At 45.3% G+C, this 22,500-nt stretch overlaps 2 protein-coding genes across 8 annotated transcripts in view; both read left to right on the top strand.

Annotated features, from left to right (window-relative positions):
* The window catches only part of LOC138373687 (A-kinase anchor protein 5-like), a 19,303-nt gene extending 4,484 nt beyond the window's left edge, over nt 1-14,819 (top strand). The window contains exon 2 of the mRNA XM_069340039.1: nt 14,163-14,819. Within this exon, the coding sequence (XP_069196140.1) occupies nt 14,163-14,819 (657 nt within the window). The remainder of the gene's footprint in view (nt 1-14,162) is intronic.
* LOC138349741 (solute carrier organic anion transporter family member 74D-like) overlaps nt 1-22,500 on the top strand; it is a 507,981-nt gene that overhangs the window by 381,068 nt on the left and 104,413 nt on the right. The gene's annotated exons all lie outside the window — the stretch shown is intronic.

Below are 22,500 nucleotides of genomic sequence, written 5' to 3'. Positions count from 1 at the left end.
TTGGGACCACATTCGCCGTCTTCCATATTTCTGGTAGGTCTCCCGTCTCTAGTGATTTACTATACACTATGGAGAGTGGCAAGCAAAGTGCCTCTGCACACTCTTTCAGTACCCATGGTGAGATCCCATCTGGACCAACCGCCTTTCTAACATCCAGATCCAGCAGGTGTCTCTTGACCTCCTCTCTCGTAATTTCGAACTCCTCCAAGGCCGCCTGGTTTACCTCCCTTTCTCCTAGCACAGTGACCTCACCCTGTTCTATTGTGAAGACCTCCTGGAACCTCTTGTTGAGTTCCTCACACACCTCTCTGTGAGGAACTCAACAATGTGTGTGTGTGTGTGTGTGTGTATGTGTGTGTTTGTGTGTGTGTGTGTGTGTGTGTGTGTGTGTGTGTGTGTGTGTGTGTGTGTGTGTGTGTGCTCACCTATTTGTACTCACCTATTTGTGCTTGCGGGGGTTGAGCTCTGGCTCTTTGGTCCCGCCTCTCAACCGTCAATCAACTGGTGTACAGGTTCCTGAGCCTATTGGGCTCTATCATATCTACATTATTTGTGTGTGTGTGTGAGTTTACTAACTGTGCCTGCAGGATCCTGATGTTAGCTCTTGGACTCCGCCTTTCAAACCGCCGGTTGCCTAACTATAATGACCTCTCGACCAATTTTTTCTTATATATATCTCTACTACATATATTTCTCTCCCATCCCCAGGTACCTATTTACTGCTAGGTGAACAGAGGCATCAGGGGTGAAAGAAACTCATGCCCCGTTTGTTCCTGCCTCGACCGGGAATCGAACCCGGGCCCGTAAGGACAACTACCCCCTCCCCCTCCCCCCCTGAGCGCCGTGGGCTCGGCTGCGACGTGTTGGGGGGGGGGACGTGGGTGAGGGGTTAGGGGGGGGAGGGTCGTTCTTCAATATCCTCGTTTTTCCGTGAGTGAGGTGAATGCTCTTGACGTGTTTGTTTGTTTGTTTGTGAGAGCTCGAGAGTGTGTATGTGTTCGTATGTATATGCTATATGTGTACTCACCTAATTGTACTCACCTAATTGTGTTTGCGGGGGTTGAGCTCTGGCTCTTTGGTCCCGCCTCTCAACTGTCAATCAACTGGTGTACAGGTTCCTGAGCCTATTGGGCTCTATCATATCTACACTTGAAACTGTGTATGGAGTCAGCCTCCACCACATCACTGCCTAATGCATTCCATTTGTCAACCACTCTGACACTAAAAAAGTTCTTTCTAACGTTCCTGTGGCTCATTTGGGTACTAATTTCCCCCTGTGTGTGTGTGTGTGTGTGTGTGTGTGTGTGTGTGTGTGTGTGTGTGTGAGTGTGTGTGTGTGTGTGTGTGTGTGTGTGTGTGTGTGTGTGTGTGTGTGTGTGTGTGTGTGTGTGTTGTGTGTGTGTGTGTGTGTGTGTGTGTGTGTGTGTGTGTGTGTGTTGTGTGTGTGTGTGTGTGTGTGTGTGTGTGTGTGTGTGTGTGTGTGTGTGTGTGTGTGTGTGTGTGTTGTGTGTGTGTGTGTGTGTGTGTGTGTGTATGTGTGTGTGTGTGTGTGTGTGTGTGTGTGTGTGTGTGTGTGTGTGTGTTGTGTGTGTGTGTGTGTGTGTGTGTGTGTGTGTGTGTGTGTGTGTGTGTGTATGTATGTGTGTGTGTGTGTGTGTGTGTGTGTGTGTGTGTGTGTGTGTGTGTTGTGTGTGTGTGTGTGTGTGTGTGTGTGTGTGTGTGTGTGTGTGTGTGTTGTGTGTGTGTGTGTGTGTGTGTGTGTTGTGTGTGTGTGTGTGTGTGTGTGTGTGTGTGTGTGTGTGTGTGTGTGTGTGTGTGTGTGTGTGTGTGTGCGTGTGCGTGCGCGCCTCAAGGTCGACTATCAGCTGGCCTTCCCTAGTGATATGTATATATTTTTTATTTCAGTGTGACGCGAGTGTCTCAATAATCTCTCTTATCTATTCCCTTTCATTGGTGGCACGAGCACTCTACTCTGTAACGTCACTGACTCTTCTTTGTAACGTCACTGACTCTTCTTTGTAACGTCACTGACTCTTCTTTGTAACGTCACTGACTCTTCTTTGTAACGTCACTGACTCTGCTTTGTAACGTCACTGACTCTTCTTTGTAACGTCACTGACTCTTCTTTGTAACGTCACTGACTCTGCTTTGTAACGTCACTGACTCTGCTTTGTAACGTCACTGACTCTTCTTTGTAACGTCACTGACTCTTCTTTGTTACGTCACTGACTCTTCTTTGTAACGTCACTGACTCTTCTTTGTAACGTCACTGACTCTGCTTTGTAACGTCACTGACTCTTCTTTGTAACGTCACTGACTCTGCTTTGTAACGTCACTGACTCTTCTTTGTAACGTCACTGACTCTGCTTTGTAACGTCACTGACTCTTCTTTGTAACGTCACTGACTCTGCTTTGTAACGTCACTGACTCTGCTTTGTAACGTCACTGACTCTTCTTTGTAACGTCACTGACTCTGCTTTGTAACGTCACTGACTCTTCTGTGTAACGTCACTGACTCTTCTTTGTAACGTCACTGACTTCTTTGTAACGTCACTGACTCTTCTTTGTAACGTCACTGACTCTGCTTTGTAACGTCACTGACTCTTCTTTGTAACGTCACTGACTCTGCTTTGTAACGTCACTGACTCTTCTTTGTAACGTCACTGACTCTGCTTTGTAACGTCACTGACTCTTCTTTGTAACGTCACTGACTCTTCTTTGTAACGTCACTGACTCTGCTTTGTAACGTCACTGACTTCTTTGTAACGTCACTGACTCTGCTTTGTAACGTCACTGACTCTGCTTTGTAACGTCACTGACTCTGCTTTGTAACGTCACTGACTCTGCTTTGTAACGTCACTGACTCTGCTTTGTAACGTCACTGACTCTTCTTTGTAACGTCACTGACTCTGCTTTGTAACGTCACTGACTCTTCTTTGTAACGTCACTGACTCTGCTTTGTAACGTCACTGACTCTTCTTTGTAACGTCACTGACTCTGCTTTGCAACGTCACTGACTCTGCTTTGTAACGTCACTGACTCTGCTTTGTAACGTCACTGACTCTGTAACGTCACTGACTCTGCTTTGTAACGTCACTGACTCTGCTTTGTAACGTCACTGACTCTGCTTTGTAACGTCACTGACTCTGCTTAGTAACGTCACTGACTCTGCTTTGTAACGTCACTGACTCTGCTTTGTAACGTCACTGACTCTGCTTTGTAACGTCACTGACTCTTCTTTGTAACGTCACTGACTTCTTTGTAACGTCACTGACTCTTCTTTGTAACGTCACTGACTCTGCTTTGTAACGTCACTGACTCTTCTTTGTAACGTCACTGACTCTGCTTTGTAACGTCACTGACTCTTCTTTGTAACGTCACTGACTCTGCTTTGTAACGTCACTGACTCTGCTTTGTAACGTCACTGACTCTGCTTTGTAACGTCACTGACTCTGCTTTGTAACGTCACTGACTCTGTAACGTCACTGACTCTGCTTTGTAACGTCACTGACTCTGCTTTGTAACGTCACTGACTCTGCTTTGTAACGTCACTGACTCTGCTTAGTAACGTCACTGACTCTGCTTTGTAACGTCACTGACTGCTTTGTAACGTCACTGACTCTGCTTTGTAACGTCACTGACTCTGCTTTGTAACGTCACTGACTCTGCTTAGTAACGTCACTGACTCTGCTTAGTAACGTCACTGACTCTGCTTTGTAACGTCACTGACTCTGCTTTGTAACGTCACTGACTCTGCTTTGTAACGTCACTGACTCTGCTTTGTAGCGTCACTGACTCTGCTTTGTAACGTCACTGACTCTGCTTAGTAACGTCACTGACTCTGCTTAGTAACGTCACTGACTCTGCTTTGTAACGTCACTGACTCTGCTTTGTAACGTCACTGACTCTGCTTTGTAACGTCACTGACTCTGCTTTGTAACGTCACTGACTCTACTTTGTAACGTCACTGACTACTTTGTGACGTCACTGACTCTTCTTTGTAACGTCACTGACTCTACTTTGTAACGTCACTGACTCTACTTTGCGACGTCACTGACTCTGCTTTGTAACGTTACTGACTCTACTTTGTAACGTCACTGACTACTTTGTAACGTCACTGACTTCTTTGTAACGTCACTGACTCTACTTTGTAACGTCACTGACTTCTTAGTAACGTCACTGACTCTTCTTAGTAACGTCACTGACTCTGCTTAGTAACGTCACTGACTCTGCTTTGTAACGTCACTGACTCTGCTCAGTAACGTCACTGACTTCTTAGTAACGTCACTGACTCTGCTTAGTAACGTCACTGACTCTTCTTAGTAACGTCACTGACTCTTCTTAGTAACGTCACTGACTCTTCTTAGTAACGTCACTGACTCTGCTTAGTAACGTCACTGACTCTGCTTTGTAACGTCACTGACTCTGCTCAGTAACGTCACTGACTTCTTAGTAACGTCACTGACTCTTCTTAGTAACGTCACTGACTCTTCTTAGTAACGTCACTGACTCTTCTTAGTAACGTCACTGACTCTTCTTAGTAACGTCACTGACTCTGCTTAGTAACGTCACTGACTCTTCTTAGTAACGTCACTGACTCTTCTTAGTAACGTCACTGACTCTTCTTAGTAACGTCACTGACTCTTCTTAGTAACGTCACTGACTCTTCTTAGTAACGTCACTGACTCTTCTTAGTAACGTCACTGACTCTTCTTAGTAACGTCACTGACTCTTCTTAGTAACGTCACTGACTCTTCTTAGTAACGTCACTGACTCTTCTTAGTAACGTCACTGACTCTGCTTAGTCTCTAACTTCCGTCTGTGTCCCCTCGTTCTTTATTTGTTTATTTTGGCTATGTTCTCCCCCCCCCGTCCTCCTGTCCCCCCTCTTCTTCAGTGTGGAGCGGGGTCATTTCCCCTCAGGCTGCCTCATAGCTCAGTCCCCTCAGCTCTGGGACGAGCATCGTTGCGTATCTGTGAACCTTCTTCAGTTTGATCTTTTTTTTTTTATCTTTGTAGGCGTTCTTTGTTATGGCTGCATACTCCAGAATTGGTCTCACACTGGTTGCCCCGGAAGATTGATGTATCGATCTTCTACTCTCACTACTTTGTTAATTTGATTCTGTTAAAAATATATATATATATATATAGCTGCCACTCTCCCTCACTCTGGCATCCCGCCTCTCACTATGACTCTCTGTTTCCCTGCAGGTAGGTACTCCCTCACAACGTCTGGCAGTCTTCACCCTCCGGTACATCACCATACTTCTTCTCTACCTTGTGTAGCAGTCTCAAGCACTCGAGCACGAGAGTTTCCTTTGTAAAATTCGTACTTTTATGTGTTTTATTGAGAGAAAATTGAGTTGTTCAGAGTGTCCGGTTACTGTGTTTCTGATCATTCTTTGTAGTAACCCATAGGGCGAGGCTTCCTGAGGGAGAGATACTGGTCTGTAGGGAGGCTTCCTGAGGGAGAGATACTGGTGTGTAGGGAGGCTTCCTGAGGGAGAGATACTGGTGTGTAGGGAGGCTTCCTGAGGGAGAGATACTGGTCTGTAGGGAGGCTTCCTGAGGGAGAGATACTGGTGTGTAGGGAGGCTTCCTGAGGGAGAGATACTGGTCTGTAGGGAGGCTTCCTGAGGGAGAGATACTGGTGTGTAGGGAGGCTTCCTGAGGGAGAGATACTGGTCTGTAGGGAGGCTTCCTGAGGGAGAGATACTGGTGTGTAGGGAGGCTTCCTGAGGGAGAGATACTGGTGTGTAGGGAGGCTTCCTGAGGGAGAGATACTGGTCTGTAGGGAGGCTTCCTGAGGGAGAGATACTGGTGTGTAGGGAGGCTTCCTGAGGGAGAGATACTGGTGTGTAGGGAGGCTTCCTGAGGGAGAGATACTGGTCTGTAGGGAGGCTTCCTGAGGGAGAGATACTGGTGTGTAGGGAGGCTTCCTGAGGGAGAGATACTGGTCTGTAGGGAGGCTTCCTGAGGGAGAGATACTGGTGTGTAGGGAGGCTTCCTGAGGGAGAGATACTGGTCTGTAGGGAGGCTTCCTGAGGGAGAGATACTGGTGTGTAGGGAGGCTTCCTGAGGGAGAGATACTGGTGTGTAGGGAGGCTTCCTGAGGGAGAGATACTGGTGTGTAGGGAGGCTTCCTGAGGGAGAGATACTGGTCTGTAGGGAGGCTTCCTGAGGGAGAGATACTGGTGTGTAGGGAGGCTTCCTGAGGGAGAGATACTGGTGTGTAGGGAGGCTTCCTGAGGGAGAGATACTGGTCTGTAGGGAGGCTTCCTGAGGGAGAGATACTGGTGTGTAGGGAGGCTTCCTGAGGGAGAGATACTGGTCTGTAGGGAGGCTTCCTGAGGGAGAGATACTGGTGTGTAGGGAGGCTTCCTGAGGGAGAGATACTGGTCTGTAGGGAGGCTTCCTGAGGGAGAGATACTGGTGTGTAGGGAGGCTTCCTGAGGGAGAGATACTGGTCTGTAGGGAGGCTTCCTGAGGGAGAGATACTGGTGTGTAGGGAGGCTTCCTGAGGGAGAGATACTGGTGTGTAGGGAGGCTTCCTGAGGGAGAGATACTGGTCTGTAGGGAGGCTTCCTGAGGGAGAGATACTGGTGTGTAGGGAGGCTTCCTGAGGGAGAGATACTGGTGTGTAGGGAGGCTTCCTGAGGGAGAGATACTGGTCTGTAGGGAGGCTTCCTGAGGGAGAGATACTGGTATGTAGGGAGGCTTCCTGAGGGAGAGATACTGGTGTGTAGGGAGGCTTCCTGAGGGAGAGATACTGGTGTGTAGGGAGGCTTCCTGAGGGAGAGATACTGGTGTGTAGGGAGGCTTCCTGAGGGAGAGATACTGGTGTGTAGGGAGGCTTCCTGAGGGAGAGATACTGGTGTGTAGGGAGGCTTCCTGAGGGAGATACTGGTGTGTAGGGAGGCTTCCTGAGGGAGAGATACTGGTGTGTAGGGAGGCTTCCTGAGGGAGAGATACTGGTGTGTAGGGAGGCTTCCTGAGGGAGAGATACTGGTGTGTAGGGAGGCTTCCTGAGGGAGAGATACTGGTGTGTAGGGAGGCTTCCTGAGGGAGAGATACTGGTGTGTAGGGAGGCTTCCTGAGGGAGATACTGGTCTGTAGTTCAGGAGAGCTTGTTTTATATTTTGCTAGCTTATTAATGTCATTAACCGCTTCCCCAAACCCTGGAAGCTCTCCCTTTGTGTGGGTAGTTGTTGAACAATGTTGTTGAACACTGTTGTTGAACAATGTTGTTGAACACTGTTGTTGAACAATGTTGTTGAACACTGTTGTTGAACAATGTTGTTGAACACTGTTGTTGAACAATGTTGTTGAACACTGTTGTTGAACAATGTTGTTGAACACTGTTGTTGAACAATGTTGTTGAACACTGTTGTTGAACAATGTTGTTGAACACTGTTGTTGAACACTGTTGTTGAACAATGTTGTTGAACACTGTTGTTGAACAATGTTGTTGAACACTGTTGTTGAACAATGTTGTTGAACACTGTTGTTGAACACTGTTGTTGAACACTGTTGTTGAACAATGTTGTTGAACACTGTTGTTGAACAATGTTGTTGAACACTGTTGTTGAACACTGTTGTTGAACAATGTTGTTGAACACTGTTGTTGAACAATGTTGTTGAACACTGTTGTTGAACAATGTTGTTGAACACTGTTGTGGAACACTGTTGTTGAACACTGTTGTTGAACAATGTTGTTGAACACTGTTGTGGAACACTGTTGTTGAACACTGTTGTTGAACACTGTTGTTGAACACTGTTGTGGAACACTGTTGTGGAACACTGTTGTTGAACACTGTTGTTGAACACTGTTGTGGAACACTGTTGTTGAACACTGTTGTTGAACACTGTTGTGGAACACTGTTGTGGAACACTGTTGTGGAACACTGTTGTGGAACACTGTTGTTGAACACTGTTGTTGAACACTGTTGTTGAACACTGTTGTGGAACACTGTTGTGGAACACTGTTGTTGAACACTGTTGTTGAACACTGTTGTGGAACACTGTTGTGGAACACTGTTGTTGAACACTGTTGTTGAACACTGTTGTTGAACACTGTTGTTGAACACTGTTGTTGAACACTGTTGTTGAACACTGTTGTGGAACACTGTTGTTGAACACTGTTGTTGAACACTGTTGTGGAACACTGTTGTTGAACACTGTTGTGGAACACTGTTGTTGAACACTGTTGTTGAACACTGTTGTGGAACACTGTTGTGGAACACTGTTGTTGAACACTGTTGTGGAACACTGTTGTGGAACACTGTTGTTGAACACTGTTGTGGAACACTGTTGTGGAACACTGTTGTGGAACACTGTTGTTGAACACTGTTGTGGAACACTGTTGTTGAACACTGTTGTTGAACACTGTTGTTGAACACTGTTGTGGAACACTGTTGTTGAACACTGTTGTTGAACACTGTTGTGGAACACTGTTGTGGAACACTGTTGTGGAACACTGTTGTGGAACACTGTTGTTGAACACTGTTGTTGAACACTGTTGTTGAACACTGTTGTGGAACACTGTTGTTGAACACTGTTGTTGAACACTGTTGTGGAACACTGTTGTGGAACACTGTTGTGGAACACTGTTGTGGAACACTGTTGTTGAACACTGTTGTGGAACACTGTTGTGGAACACTGTTGTGGAACACTGTTGTGGAACACTGTTGTTGAACACTGTTGTGGAACACTGTTGTTGAACACTGTTGTGGAACACTGTTGTTGAACACTGTTGTTGAACACTGTTGTTGAACACTGTTGTTGAACACTGTTGTGGAACACTGTTGTTGAACACTGTTGTTGAACACTGTTGTTGAACACTGTTGTGGAACACTGTTGTTGAACACTGTTGTTGAACACTGTTGTTGAACACTGTTGTGGAACACTGTTGTTGAACACTGTTGTTGAACACTGTTGTTGAACACTGTTGTGGAACACTGTTGTGGAACACTGTTGTTGAACACTGTTGTGGAACACTGTTGTTGAACACTGTTGTGGAACACTGTTGTGGAACACTGTTGTTGAACACTGTTGTTGAACACTGTTGTTGAACACTGTTGTGGAACACTGTTGTGGAACACTGTTGTGGAACACTGTTGTGGAACACTGTTGTGGAACACTGTTGTTGAACACTGTTGTGGAACACTGTTGTGGAACACTGTTGTGGAACACTGTTGTTGAACACTGTTGTTGAACACTGTTGTGGAACACTGTTGTGGAACACTGTTGTGGAACACTGTTGTTGAACACTGTTGTGGAACACTGTTGTTGAACACTGTTGAACATTGTAAGGAGTGTGTGTGTGGTGAGTAATGTCGCTGCCACCATTGTAAGGAGTGTGTGTCTGGAGAGAGTAATGTCGCTGCCACCATTGTAAGGAGTGTGTGTCTGGAGAGAGTAATGTCGCTGCCACCATTGTAAGGAGTGTGTGTCTGGAGAGAGTAATGTCGCTGCCACCATTGTAAGGAGTGTGTGTCTGGAGAGAGTAATGTCGCTGCCACCATTGTAAGGAGTGTGTGTCTGGAGAGAGTAATGTCGCTGCCACCATTGTAAGGAGTGTGTGTCTGGAGAGAGTAATGTCGCTGCCACCATTGTAAGGAGTGCCTGAGTGGTGAGTAATGTCGCTGCCACCATTGTAAGGAGTGTGTGTCTGGAGAGAGTAATGTCGCTGCCACCATTGTAAGGAGTGTGTGTCTGGAGAGAGTAATGTCGCTGCCACCATTGTAAGGAGTGCCTGAGTGGTGAGTAATGTCGCTGCCACCATTGTAAGGAGTGTGTGTCTGGAGAGAGTAATGTCGCTGCCACCATTGTAAGGAGTGTGTGTCTGGAGAGAGTAATGTCGCTGCCACCATTGTAAGGAGTGTGTGTCTGGAGAGAGTAATGTCGCTGCCACCATTGTAAGGAGTGTGTGTCTGGAGAGAGTAATGTCGCTGCCACCATTGTAAGGAGTGCCTGAGTGGTGAGTGATGTCGCTGCCACCATTGCATCTGAGTAACCATGGTGATCTCCCTCGTCTGGACTGTGTTCTACGGGGGTCACTCCTCTTCAAGCTCCAGTTTATAAACGCCTCAGAATTTGTTGTGGTAATTAGCATACTTCTATATGCTCCCCCTGTGCGTCATTCGTGTGGCCTGGTTGTTGGCCTCCATCTTGTTCCAGATGCGGCGGTGGGAACAGTTCAGGCTTGGTCCTTGTCTTGGGCTGCTATGTCTTGCTCATTCTGCTTCTTATAGCGTCTTATACTAATCTCTTTCCTAGTTCTATGATAAAGATTGTGATTCTGTTATGTTTTGTGTCTACGGTGTTTCTTCTATGCTTGTTTTCTTCCCTCTGTCTCCTGGTCCTGCTGCTAGGTGAACGGGTGCATTAGGTGTCAGGAACTCGCCCTGTGTGGGATTCGAACGTGGGTTCTTATCAGTTGCGAATCAACAACGCTAACTATAAATTTGCTGATTCTTATTCTAGTACTTTTTTTTATCGGGGGGGGGGTCGACTATGTCGACTCTATCTAGTAGTAAGTAGTTAGTTATCTAACTACTTATAGTTATATCTTATAACTTATAAGATATAACTTAACTATCTATGTAACTATACTTATAGTTATATCTTATATATAATGAATATCTTAAACAATTAGGTCTCTGAATCACCTTTTATCTTGTTATAAACTGTAATTATGGGGGTTATCTTGAGATGATTTCGGGGCTTTAGTGTCCCCGCGGCCCGGTCCTCGACCAGGCCTCCACCCCCAGGAAGCAGCCCGTGACAGCTGACTAACTCCCAGGTACCTATTTACTGCTAGGTAACAGGGGCATTCAGGGTGAAAGAAACTTTGCCCATTTGTTTCTGCCTCGTGCGGGAATCGAACCCGCGCCACAGAATTACGAGTCCTGCGCGCTATCCACCAGGCTACGAGGCCCCCCCCCCGAGGGGGGGGTGTCTTAAGTAAGGTAACTGGAATGCTTCCATCTTTTATAATGTCTCAAATAATGTTGTTAGACATGAAACAATTACTGTTGTTTTCATTGTTTCCTTTATTTGTTCAGTATGATGATATAATGATCATTTAATTATACATAATATATAATTATAATGATCTTTGTAAAGTCTATTACTTTTACGTTTTGTCTTGTGTTGATATATAATGAAATTAAAGGTTTTGTAACAAGATTATTATATTTACAATGAATAGTTTAATTATTATCAGTATTATTTTATTGTTTTTATTTTTTTCATCTTGAATAAATGAATAATATGTGATACCTTGTAAAGAAAGTTAATTACGAATATGCTCCATTTATGAATACAAATGATTGAATTTGATTAATTAAGAGTTCCTTGGGCTCAATTGCTTTGTTTGACAGTCCGTCAGCATTGGTGCACACGGTATTCAGTCTTTTAAGTGTTGTTTCACCCACGTTTGGTTCGGAACTTTGAGAACTTTGGTTCAGTTCGTGTCAATGAGTAGGTAATATATAGGTGTGGCACTATAAGAAAATAAGCATAAATGGAACTGCAGATGACCTATTGGTTCATATATTATTTATATGTTTGTGTGTGTGTGTGTGTGTGTGTGTGTGTGTGTGTGTGTGTGTGTGTGTGTATAACCTACACTTGAAACAACCCAGCAATCCCCAGGCTGTTTATGATGCCTGATAATTTTTGTCCATAAATCTTCAACCCTATTTCCATGCTAGTATTTACCCAGGTCTTTCCTGAATCAAAATGTATCCTACTTATATCTGTTGTCTCGTGTTCTGTTAAATGTTAATGTATGTCACATATTACTTTTCGACTTTCCAAGAGAATACAAATTACGATTTTTTTTTCTCTCTCAATGAAGGTTTCCAATTCTTGGGATTAACTTTGTGTTCTGTACGCGTCATGCAACACTGAGACCAAACTGAATTGTATAATCTAAATGGGGCCTAACAAGGGTTTGGTCCTGAGCTTCAGGCCTATAACTCTCTGGAGAGTTATTGAGGTCACCACAAAGTTCTCAATGTATTCTCTAGAGCGAAGGCGAGAGAGATACATAATAATTTACACGTGGAAGATATTAAAGGGGCTGGTCTCAAATTTAAACCCAGAAATAACAGCACATGAGACCAGGAGGCATGGCAGGATGTGCAGAATACCCCCGTTGAAGAGCAGAGGTGCAACAGGTACTCTGAGAGAGAACTATCAACATCAGAGGCCCGAGACTGTTCAACACGCTTCCACTACACACAAGGGACATAACTGGTCGACCCCTCACAGTGTTCAAGAGAGAACTATCAACATCAGAGGCCCGAGACTGTTCAACACGCTTCCACTACACATAAGGGACATAACTGGCCGACCCCTCACAGTGTTCAAGAGAGAACTATCAACATCAGAGGCCCGAGACTGTTCAACACGCTTCCACTACACATAAGGGACATAACTGGCCGACCCCTCACAGTGTTCAAGAGAGAACTATCAACATCAGAGGCCCGAGACTGTTCAACACGCTTCCACTACACACAAGGGACATAACTGGCCGACCCCTCACAGTGTTCAAGAGAGAACTATCAACATCAGAGGCCCGAGACTGTTCAACACGCTTCCACTACACACAAGGGGCATAACTGGCCGACCCCTCACAGTGTTCAAGAGAGAACTCTATCAACATCAGAGGCCCGAGACTGTTCAACACGCTTCCACTACACACAAGGGGCATAACTGGCCGACCCCTCACAGTGTTCAAGAGAGAACTCTATCAACATCAGAGGCCCGAGACTGTTCAACACGCTTCCACTACACATAAGGGACATAACTGGCCGACCCCTCACAGTGTTCAAGAGAGAACTCTATCAACATCAGAGGCCCGAGACTGTTCAACACGCTTCCACTACACACAAGGGCCATAACTGGTCGACCCCTCACAGTGTTCAAGAGAGAACTATCAACATCAGAGGCCCGAGACTGTTCAACACGCTTCCACTACACACAAGGGACATAACTGGCCGACCCCTCACAGTGTTCAAGAGAGAACTATCAACATCAGAGGCCCGAGACTGTTCAACACGCTTCCACTACACATAAGGGGCATAACTGGCCGACCCCTCACAGTGTTCAAGAGAGAACTATCAACATCAGAGGCCCGAGACTGTTCAACACGCTTCCACTACACAAGGGACATAACTGGCCGACCCCTCACAGTGTTCAAGAGAGAACTCTATCAACATCAGAGGCCCGAGACTGTTCAACACGCTTCCACTACACACAAGGGCCATAACTGGTCGACCCCTCACAGTGTTCAAGAGAGTACTTGATAAACACCTCCAAAGTGTACCTGATCAACCAGGCTGTGATTCATACGTCAGGCTGCGAGCAGCCGCGTCTAACAGCCTGGTTGACCAGACGACCAACCGTAAAGCCTGACCGGGCCGCGGGGCCATTGATTCCCGGAACGTCCACAAGGTTGGTACATGAGCTCTATACTGTCTGCTTGCACGACAATCCTAATTTCCTCTGCAAATGATGATAGAGTAGTGTAGCTTGTACCCTTGACCATGTCTGATATGAGGACGAGAACCAGCGCCGCTGGGGACTGAGCTTTTCACGGTGGATGATCCGGATTTGTCTTTTTTACTAATAAATCTTGAGTTTGCTGACGGCTGAAGCCAGTGTGAATGTCAGAGTGAAACGTGGGTGAGTATGTCCGTAGACTGTTTCTCACACCGCTTTACGTGCAGTAGTAAACTGCTGGCTTTTGACACTTGGCTTAACTGTTTACATTACTGACGCCCAATAATATATTTTGTGTTAATTTATTGTAGGGTAATTTGCGGGGTTTGCGGTAATAATTATTTTTATTTCGTCTGTGGGTATTTGTAAGCGCCTCTAAGGGGGGTATTCAACACATTTTTAGGTTAATTTAATACCTAAAAACTCTAATTTAATTGTGAAAGTGGTTTACACTCATTACCATGAGTAAGAGATGAATAGTTCCAAAGGAAGATTAGTTTACAAATAACCTTTAATTTTTTTGTGTGTTTGTGGATATTTTTGGGTATCCGTTTTCACCTAGTTGTGCTTAGCGGGGGTTGAGCTTCGGTTCTTGGGATCCGACTCCATGTTCAGTATTAACTCGTTTGCATGGTTCCTGAACCTATTAGGAGGTGTTGGGAGCCTGCATAGACCACACCATAGACCATACCATAGACCACACCATAGACCACACCACAGACCACACCATAGACCACACCACAGACCACACCATAGACCATACCATAGACCACACCATAGACCACACCACAGACCACACCATAGACCATACCATAGACCACACCATAGACCACACCACAGACCACACCATAGACCACACCACAGACCACACCATAGACCATACCATAGACCACACCATAGACCACACCACAGACCACACCATAGACCACACCACAGACCACACCATAGACCATACCATAGACCACACCATAGACCATACCATAGACCACACCATAGACCATACCATAGACCACACCATAGACCACACCACAGACCACACCATAGACCACACCACAGACCACACCATAGACCATACCATAGACCACACCATAGACCACACCACAGACCACACCATAGACCACACCACAGACCACACCATAGACCATACCATAGACCACACCATAGACCACACCACAGACCACACCATAGACCACACCACAGACCACACCATAGACCATACCATAGACCACACCATAGACCACACCACAGACCACACCACAGTGTGTACCATTTGTTCACTACGGCGCTCGTGGTGGACATCTTTGTAATGTCTCTGTAGGTGATCTGGGTACTCAAGTTTCCTCCAGTGTTCCCTTCTTGGACTATCACAAGTTCTGAATTATCTGTCGTTGTCTCCTCTATCGATTTCCCTAAGTATTTTGTACGTGGTAATCATGTCTCTCCTAACTTTTCTGTCTGCTAGTGACCTCACTTTAATTTATTTTAATATTTCCTGATAGCTGATTCTCTCACTACTTGGACAAATGTAATGATATTCCTTTGGAAATTTCCCTAATTTATTTTCGTGTTTGACTAGATAGGCCTAAACTTTCTGTTGATTGCTGCAATCAACAGCCAATTAATGCACAACTATATTCTACCCACTTCAATGCATCGTATGGGCCAATAGGCCCTCTGCAGTTACTTCCATTCTCATGTACCCACCTCTCCCAAACCAATAAAAAGCGAGAGGGATATGTCAAATGTTTTATACACAGTGCATCAATTGTATCATAAAATTGAAGTTCATAAGTGTAGTGTTAAGTGTAAAGAAGCCTTTGAGAATGTAAGAAGCCCTTACGAAACGCTAACAATAATATAAAAAATGAATTTTGGAGAATTGTTATTTTCATTGTTATATATATATATATATATATATATATATATATATATATATATATATATATATATATATATATATATATATATATATATATATATATATATATATATATATATATGTCGTACCTAGTAGCCAGAACGCACTTCTCAGCCTACTATGCAAGGCCTGATTTGCCTAATAAGCCAAGTTTTCCTGAATTATTATATTTTTTATAATTTTTTTCTTATGAAATGATAAAGCTACCCATTTCATTATGTATGAGGTCAATTTTTTTGTATTGGAGTTAAAATTAACGTAGATATATGACCGAACCTAACCAACCCTACCTAACCTAACCTAACCTATCTTTATAGGTTAGGTTAGGTTAGGTAGCCGAAAAAGTTAGGTTAGGTTAGGTAGGTTAGGTTGTCGAAAAAACATTAATTCATGAAAACTTGGCTTATTAAGCAAATCGGGCCTTGCATAGTAGGCTGAGAAGTGCGTTCTGGCTACTAGGTACGACATATATATATATATATATATATATATATATATATATATATATATATATATATATATATATATTTATATATATATATATATATATATATATTTATATATATATATATATATATGGGGAAGGACCAACCGGGTCAATTTCTGTATGATGAACCTAACAGGTGGACGCAGGTCACTGGTTGTGTGTTGGAGAGCCCTCAAGGATGCTTCCATTATCTCTGATTATCCGGCATTTTCTTTAGCAATTTCCTGAGTGAAAGGCTTTGATGATCGCAACCGCCAGTGAGCGGGCGGGTCTGTGCGGTTAGGGGCGGACGAGCTAGTTACCTCCACGGCAGACTGACAGACAGGGAGGGACCAAGTGTGTGCTATATTGACTGGTGGCAGACAGGCAGACACTGACACACTGGCAGCTATGATTAGGTCACAATACGCTAGAAAATCAAGTCTCCTGCTGGCAGATTCTGCAAATTTCTCGGCAGTTGAAGACATGTCAGTTGGTCAAGGTCAGTCAGCCAGTCAGCCATAATGAGGTCAGTCGCACAGCTGGTGAAGCTACCAGTCAGTAGACCATCCAGTCACTCAGTTAATCTAAGATTTCCCCATTATTCATGAGGCAATGAAGTCACAGGTGACAACACATGACGGGTGACGTCCCAGACGGGTGACGTCCCAGACGGGTGACGTCCCAGACGGGTGACGTCCCAGACGGGTGACGTCCCAGACGGGTGACGTCCCAGACGGGTGACGTCCCAGACGGGTGACGTCCCAGACGGGTGACGTCCGAGACGGGTGACGTCCGAGACGGGTGACGTCCCAGACGGGTGACGTCCCAGACGGGTGACGTCCCAGACGGGTGACGTCCCAGACGGGTGACGTCCCAGACGGGTGACGTCCCAGACGGGTGACGTCCCAGACGGGTGACGTCCCAAACGGGTGACGTCCGAGACGGGTGACGTCCCAGACGGGTGACGTCCCAGACGGGTGACGTCCCAAACGGGTGACGTCCGAGACGGGTGACGTCCCAAACGGGTGACGTCCGAGACGGGTGACGTAGAAAATATGTTGCCTAGAGAAGGCAATACCCCCCCCCCCCTTCACCCCTGTCCCATCTATCCCATCCTGTCCCATTAATTCCTCCTTCAGTATATTTTTCTCCTTCCCACGCCTCATATTCCTTTTCCATTTTCCCCCTATTCCTGATCTTCCTATTTACCTTCCATTCTATCCCCTCTCCTCTATCCTCTATCGTAATCTATCGTCTATCTATCCTCTATCGTAATGATAATGAGTCCCAACGACAACCTCAACCTATCCTAGGGCTAGCATGAACCTATCCTTGTGACCATCCCGTATCCTATATATCATCCCGCCCTTCCTTGGGGGGGGGGGGGGATTATGAGGCGCCATACCAATCGATTAGTACTTCGTGGGAGGTGGGTCCCAGGAGCTTAATCCCTGCAAAAAACAGACAAGCGAGATGATGGGAATGAGCCCAGAAAAGCGTGTCGGTATAAGCGAGTTGGTTTAAACAAGTTGATATATATATATATATATATATATATGAGTTTATATAAGTCTATATATAAATATATTATATATATTAATATATATATATAAATATATATAATATATATAAAATATATTATATATAAAATATAATATATATAAATAAAAATATAATATAAAAATATAAATAAATATATAATAAATAAAAATATAATAAAAAATATAAAAATATAATACAAATATAAAAAATATATTATATATATATAAATATATTAAATATATTATATAAGTTTTTATAAGTTTATATGAGTTTATATAATTCCGTCATTTGAGGCACACATAAACGGGGTAACATCAGCAGCATGTGAAAAGCTGGCGACCATTAAAACGACATTTAAAAGCTGAATGTGAGCTCTTTTTCAAGACTGCCTAGAATACCTGGCACCGGCTTGGAACCCCAGACCCTGTCAAGACCACAGCTAAACTTTAAAAAAGTACACAGGTTTCAAACAAGATTAGGACAGAATCTGAAATAAAGAGAGCTAAGGTACCAATAGAGGTTCAGCAAGGTAACTCTCATTACCTTAGAGGAGAAAACGAGCAGAGGGATATGTTCACAACATGTAAGATATCGAGGAGAAAATAACGATGTGGATAAGGACGACGTCTTTTAATTAAAACAAAGAGAACAAGCGGACAAAGGTGTAATATGGAAACACAAACGGGGGTCGATAAAGTAAGGAAATACTCGGACACAACACAAATGTAGTAAAGGAAGTTGTGGAAGCCACCTCATTTGTTTCCGCCTCCCGCCGGGGATCGAACCCGGAACCTTAGGACTATGAATCCCGAGCGTTGTCCACTCAGCCGTCAGCCCCCCTGATGCTATCCTTCCCTCCCTCGGGGCTCTTGTGTTAACCTTGTGACTTTCCCGCCCTCAGCCTCATCGTGTGTGTGTTTGTCTGTCATTTGTTCGGGTTTTGTGGCCTCGGGGGAGTATCAATGCTATTGTTTTTGTTGCTTTGCCCCGTTGCCAACACCGGTGTTGCCTACACCGGTGTTGCCTGCTGATGGTGCAAAATTTGGGTTTTTGTGTTGGAAATCGGTGTTGTCTGTCCGGCGTGTGTCGGCTTGTTATTGTAACCGGATGTGGGTTACCTGTTCCCCATACCAAGGGAGCCGGTCGGCCGAGCGGACAGCACCCCTGGACTTGTGATCCTGTGGTCCTGGGTTCGATCCCAGGCGCCGGCGAGAAACAATGGGCAGAGTTTCTTTCACCCTATGCTCCTGTTACCTAGCAGTAAAATAGGTACCTATGTGTTAGTCAGCTGTCACGGGCTGCTTCCTAGGGGTGGAGGCCTGGTCGAGGACCGGGCCGCGGGGACACTAAAGCCCCGAAATCATCTCAAGATAACCTCAAGAAGATAACCATGTGCTGTGGGTCTTGACTTGGGTGCTTTTTGCCTGCATGGTTCTCTAGTTCGAACCCAAGTTCAGTTATCAAGTTAGGAGTCTTACCTAATCTTTCCTGGAAAAACAACATTAGTTTCGTATCTGATCAAAACTTATTCAGGAATTGTCGAATGTCCTCATGCAGCACACACCGACATTTGTCCTATCAGCCGTGCCTACAACCTTTCCACAACCTTCTCATAACCTTCCCACAACGTTTCCACAACCTTCCCACAACCTTTCCACAACCTTCTCATAACCTTCCCACAACGTTTCCACAACCTTCCCACAACGTTTCCACAACCTTCTCATAACCTTCCCACAACGTTTCCACAACCTTCCCACAACCAGCCCACAACCTTCCCACAACGTTTCCACAACCTTCCCACAACGTTTCCACAACCTTCCCACAACGTTTCCACAACCTTCCCACAACCTGCCCACAACGTTTCCACAACCTTCCCACAACCAGCCCACAACCTTCCCCCAACGTTTCCACAACCTTCCCACAACGTTTCCACAACCTTCCCACAACCTTCCCACAACCTTCCCATAACCTTCCCACAACCTTCCCAAAACCTTCCCATAACCTTCCCACAACCTTCCAACAACCTCCCTACAACCTCCCCACAACCTTCCCACAACCTTCCCGCAACCATCCCACAATCTTCCCACAACCAGCCCACAACCTTCCCACAACGTCCCCACAACCATCCCACAACCTTCCCACAACCTTCCCACAACCATCCCACAACCTTCCCACAACCTTCCCACAACCATCCCACAACCTTCCCACAACCTTCCCACAACCTTCCCACAACCTTCCCACAACCATGCGGGATATTGTTGGTAGGAGGTGCTCTAACTGCTGGAAGAGAAGCAATAAGGTGTCCTAACTACCAAGGCTGCCTCGACGCTCAACTGTTTGTTGTGTTGAGCGGAGGTCAGCGAGTCTTTCATTTATAGTTTTTGTTTAGTTCTGATTAAATGATTTGTATAAACATTTTAACAAATATAAGTATCTGATTTAATCCAACTCGAAGGTCAGATGTTAAATGTATTCACTGAAACTTAGTGGAGATACAGCCACGAGGGCAGTTGTGAGGACCCCTATCCTCAGAGAAGAGAATAATTGGTGTTTCAGAGAAGTAATTGTTAGATTCTCTCCGAATACTTGAGTATTTTCTTTTCCAACCACCCCTTACTTTTTTATTATTTTATGAAATGTGATATATATTTATTTCACCTGGGCACTTGGAGACTTGAACCGCCGATCCCACGAGCGTAAAATAGAAGCTCTATCGACTTGGCTATGAGTAGCCTTAATAGGGAAAGATTCCAGAAGCATCTATAACCGCTGCCCAACTGGTATTTTCAACTTTCCCAGACTACTCACTACTGAATCTCAGTGGAATGAAAAGTTTATTTCCAGGGTAGTGTGGTTGAGAGTTGATATGACCTGGGTGGGGACCACTCTACTTCCATCTCACCTTGCGTAGTAATCTGTAAGTGAGTAAATAAGTATGTAAGTAAGTAAAGTCGCGGTAGTGTATGTGGGGTCGACATTGATGTCACTTGACGGAAAGTATTGAGAAAAACTGGTCTACACGAGGAGTTGATATTCTGGATCAGTAACAAGAACCTCATATACCTATATCAGGTGTACCGTTATGTTAGTGTACCCTGTGACTGTACCACTGGTGGGTACCGTTATGTTAGTGTACCCTGTGACTGTACCACTGGTGGGTACCGTTATGTTAGTGTACCCTGTGACTGTACCACTGGTGTGTACCGTTATGTTAGTGTACCCTGTGACTGTACCACTGGTGGGTACCGTTATGTTAGTGTACCCTGTGACTGTACCACTGGTGGGTACCGTTATGTTATTGTACCCTGTGACTGTACCACTGGTGGGTACCGTTATGTTAGTGTACCCTGTGACTGTACCACTGGTGTGTACCGTTATGTTAGTGTACCCTGTGACTGTACCACTGGTGTGTACCGTTATGTTAGTGTACCCTGTGACTGTACCACTGGTGTGTACCGTTATGTTAGTGTACCCTGTGACTGTACCACTGGTGTGTACCGTTATGTTAGTGTACCCTGTGACTGTACCACTGGTGTGTACCGTTATGTTAGTGTACCCTGTGACTGTACCACTGGTGTGTACCGTTATGTTAGTGTACCCTGTGACTGTACCACTGGTGTGTACCGTTATGTTAGTGTACCCTGTGACTGTACCACTGGTGTGTACCGTTATGTTAGTGTACCCTGTGACTGTACCACTGGTGTGTACCGTTATGTTAGTGTACCCTGTGACTGTACCACTGGTGTGTACCGTTATGTTAGTGTACCCTGTGACTGTACCACTGGTGGGTACCGTTATGTTAGTGTACCCTGTGACTGTACCACTGGTGTGTACCGTTATGTTAGTGTACCCTGTGACTGTACCACTGGTGTGTACCGTTATGTTAGTGTACCCTGTGACTGTACCACTGGTGTGTACCGTTATGTTAGTGTACCCTGTGACTGTACCACTGGTGTGTACCGTTATGTTAGTGTACCCTGTGACTGTACCACTGGTGTGTACCGTTATGTTAGTGTACCCTGTGACTGTACCACTGGTGTGTACCGTTATGTTAGTGTACCCTGTGACTGTACCACTGGTGTGTACCGTTATGTTAGTGTACCCTGTGACTGTACCACTGGTGTGTACCGTTATGTTAGTGTACCCTGTGACTGTACCACTGGAGGGTACCGTTATGTTAGTGTACCCTGTGACTGTACCACTGGTGTGTACCGTTATGTTAGTGTACCCTGTGACTGTACCACTGGTGTGTACCGTTATGTTAGTGTACCCTGTGACTGTACCACTGGTGGGTACCGTTATGTTAGTGTACCCTGTGACTGTACCACTGGTGGGTACCGTTATGTTAGTGTACCCTGTGACTGTACCACTGGTGTGTACCGTTATGTTAGTGTACCCTGTGACTGTACCACTGGTGTGTACCGTTATGTTAGTGTACCCTGTGACTGTACCACTGGTGTGTACCGTTATGTTAGTGTACCCTGTGACTGTACCACTGGTGTGTACCGTTATGTTAGTGTACCCTGTGACTGTACCACTGGTGTGTACCGTTATGTTAGTGTACCCTGTGACTGTACCACTGGTGTGTACCGTTATGTTAGTGTACCCTGTGACTGTACCACTGGTGTGTACCGTTATGTTAGTGTACCCTGTGACTGTACCACTGGTGTGTACCGTTATGTTAGTGTACCCTGTGACTGTACCACTGGTGTGTACCGTTATGTTAGTGTACCCTGTGACTGTACCACTGGTGTGTACCGTTATGTTAGTGTACCCTGTGACTGTACCACTGGTGTGTACCGTTATGTTAGTGTACCCTGTGACTGTACCACTGGTGTGTACCGTTATGTTAGTGTACCCTGTGACTGTACCACTGGTGTGTACCGTTATGTTAGTGTACCCTGTGACTGTACCACTGGTGTGTACCGTTATGTTAGTGTACCCTGTGACTGTACCACTGGTGTGTACCGTTATGTTAGTGTACCCTGTGACTGTACCACTGGTGTGTACCGTTATGTTAGTGTACCCTGTGACTGTACCACTGGTGTGTACCGTTATG

The sequence above is a fragment of the Procambarus clarkii genome, chromosome 43 (genome assembly GCF_040958095.1).
Source record: "Procambarus clarkii isolate CNS0578487 chromosome 43, FALCON_Pclarkii_2.0, whole genome shotgun sequence".
Taxonomy (NCBI): Eukaryota; Metazoa; Arthropoda; class Malacostraca; order Decapoda; family Cambaridae; genus Procambarus; species Procambarus clarkii.
This window is presented reverse-complemented; position numbering and strand designations above follow the sequence as displayed.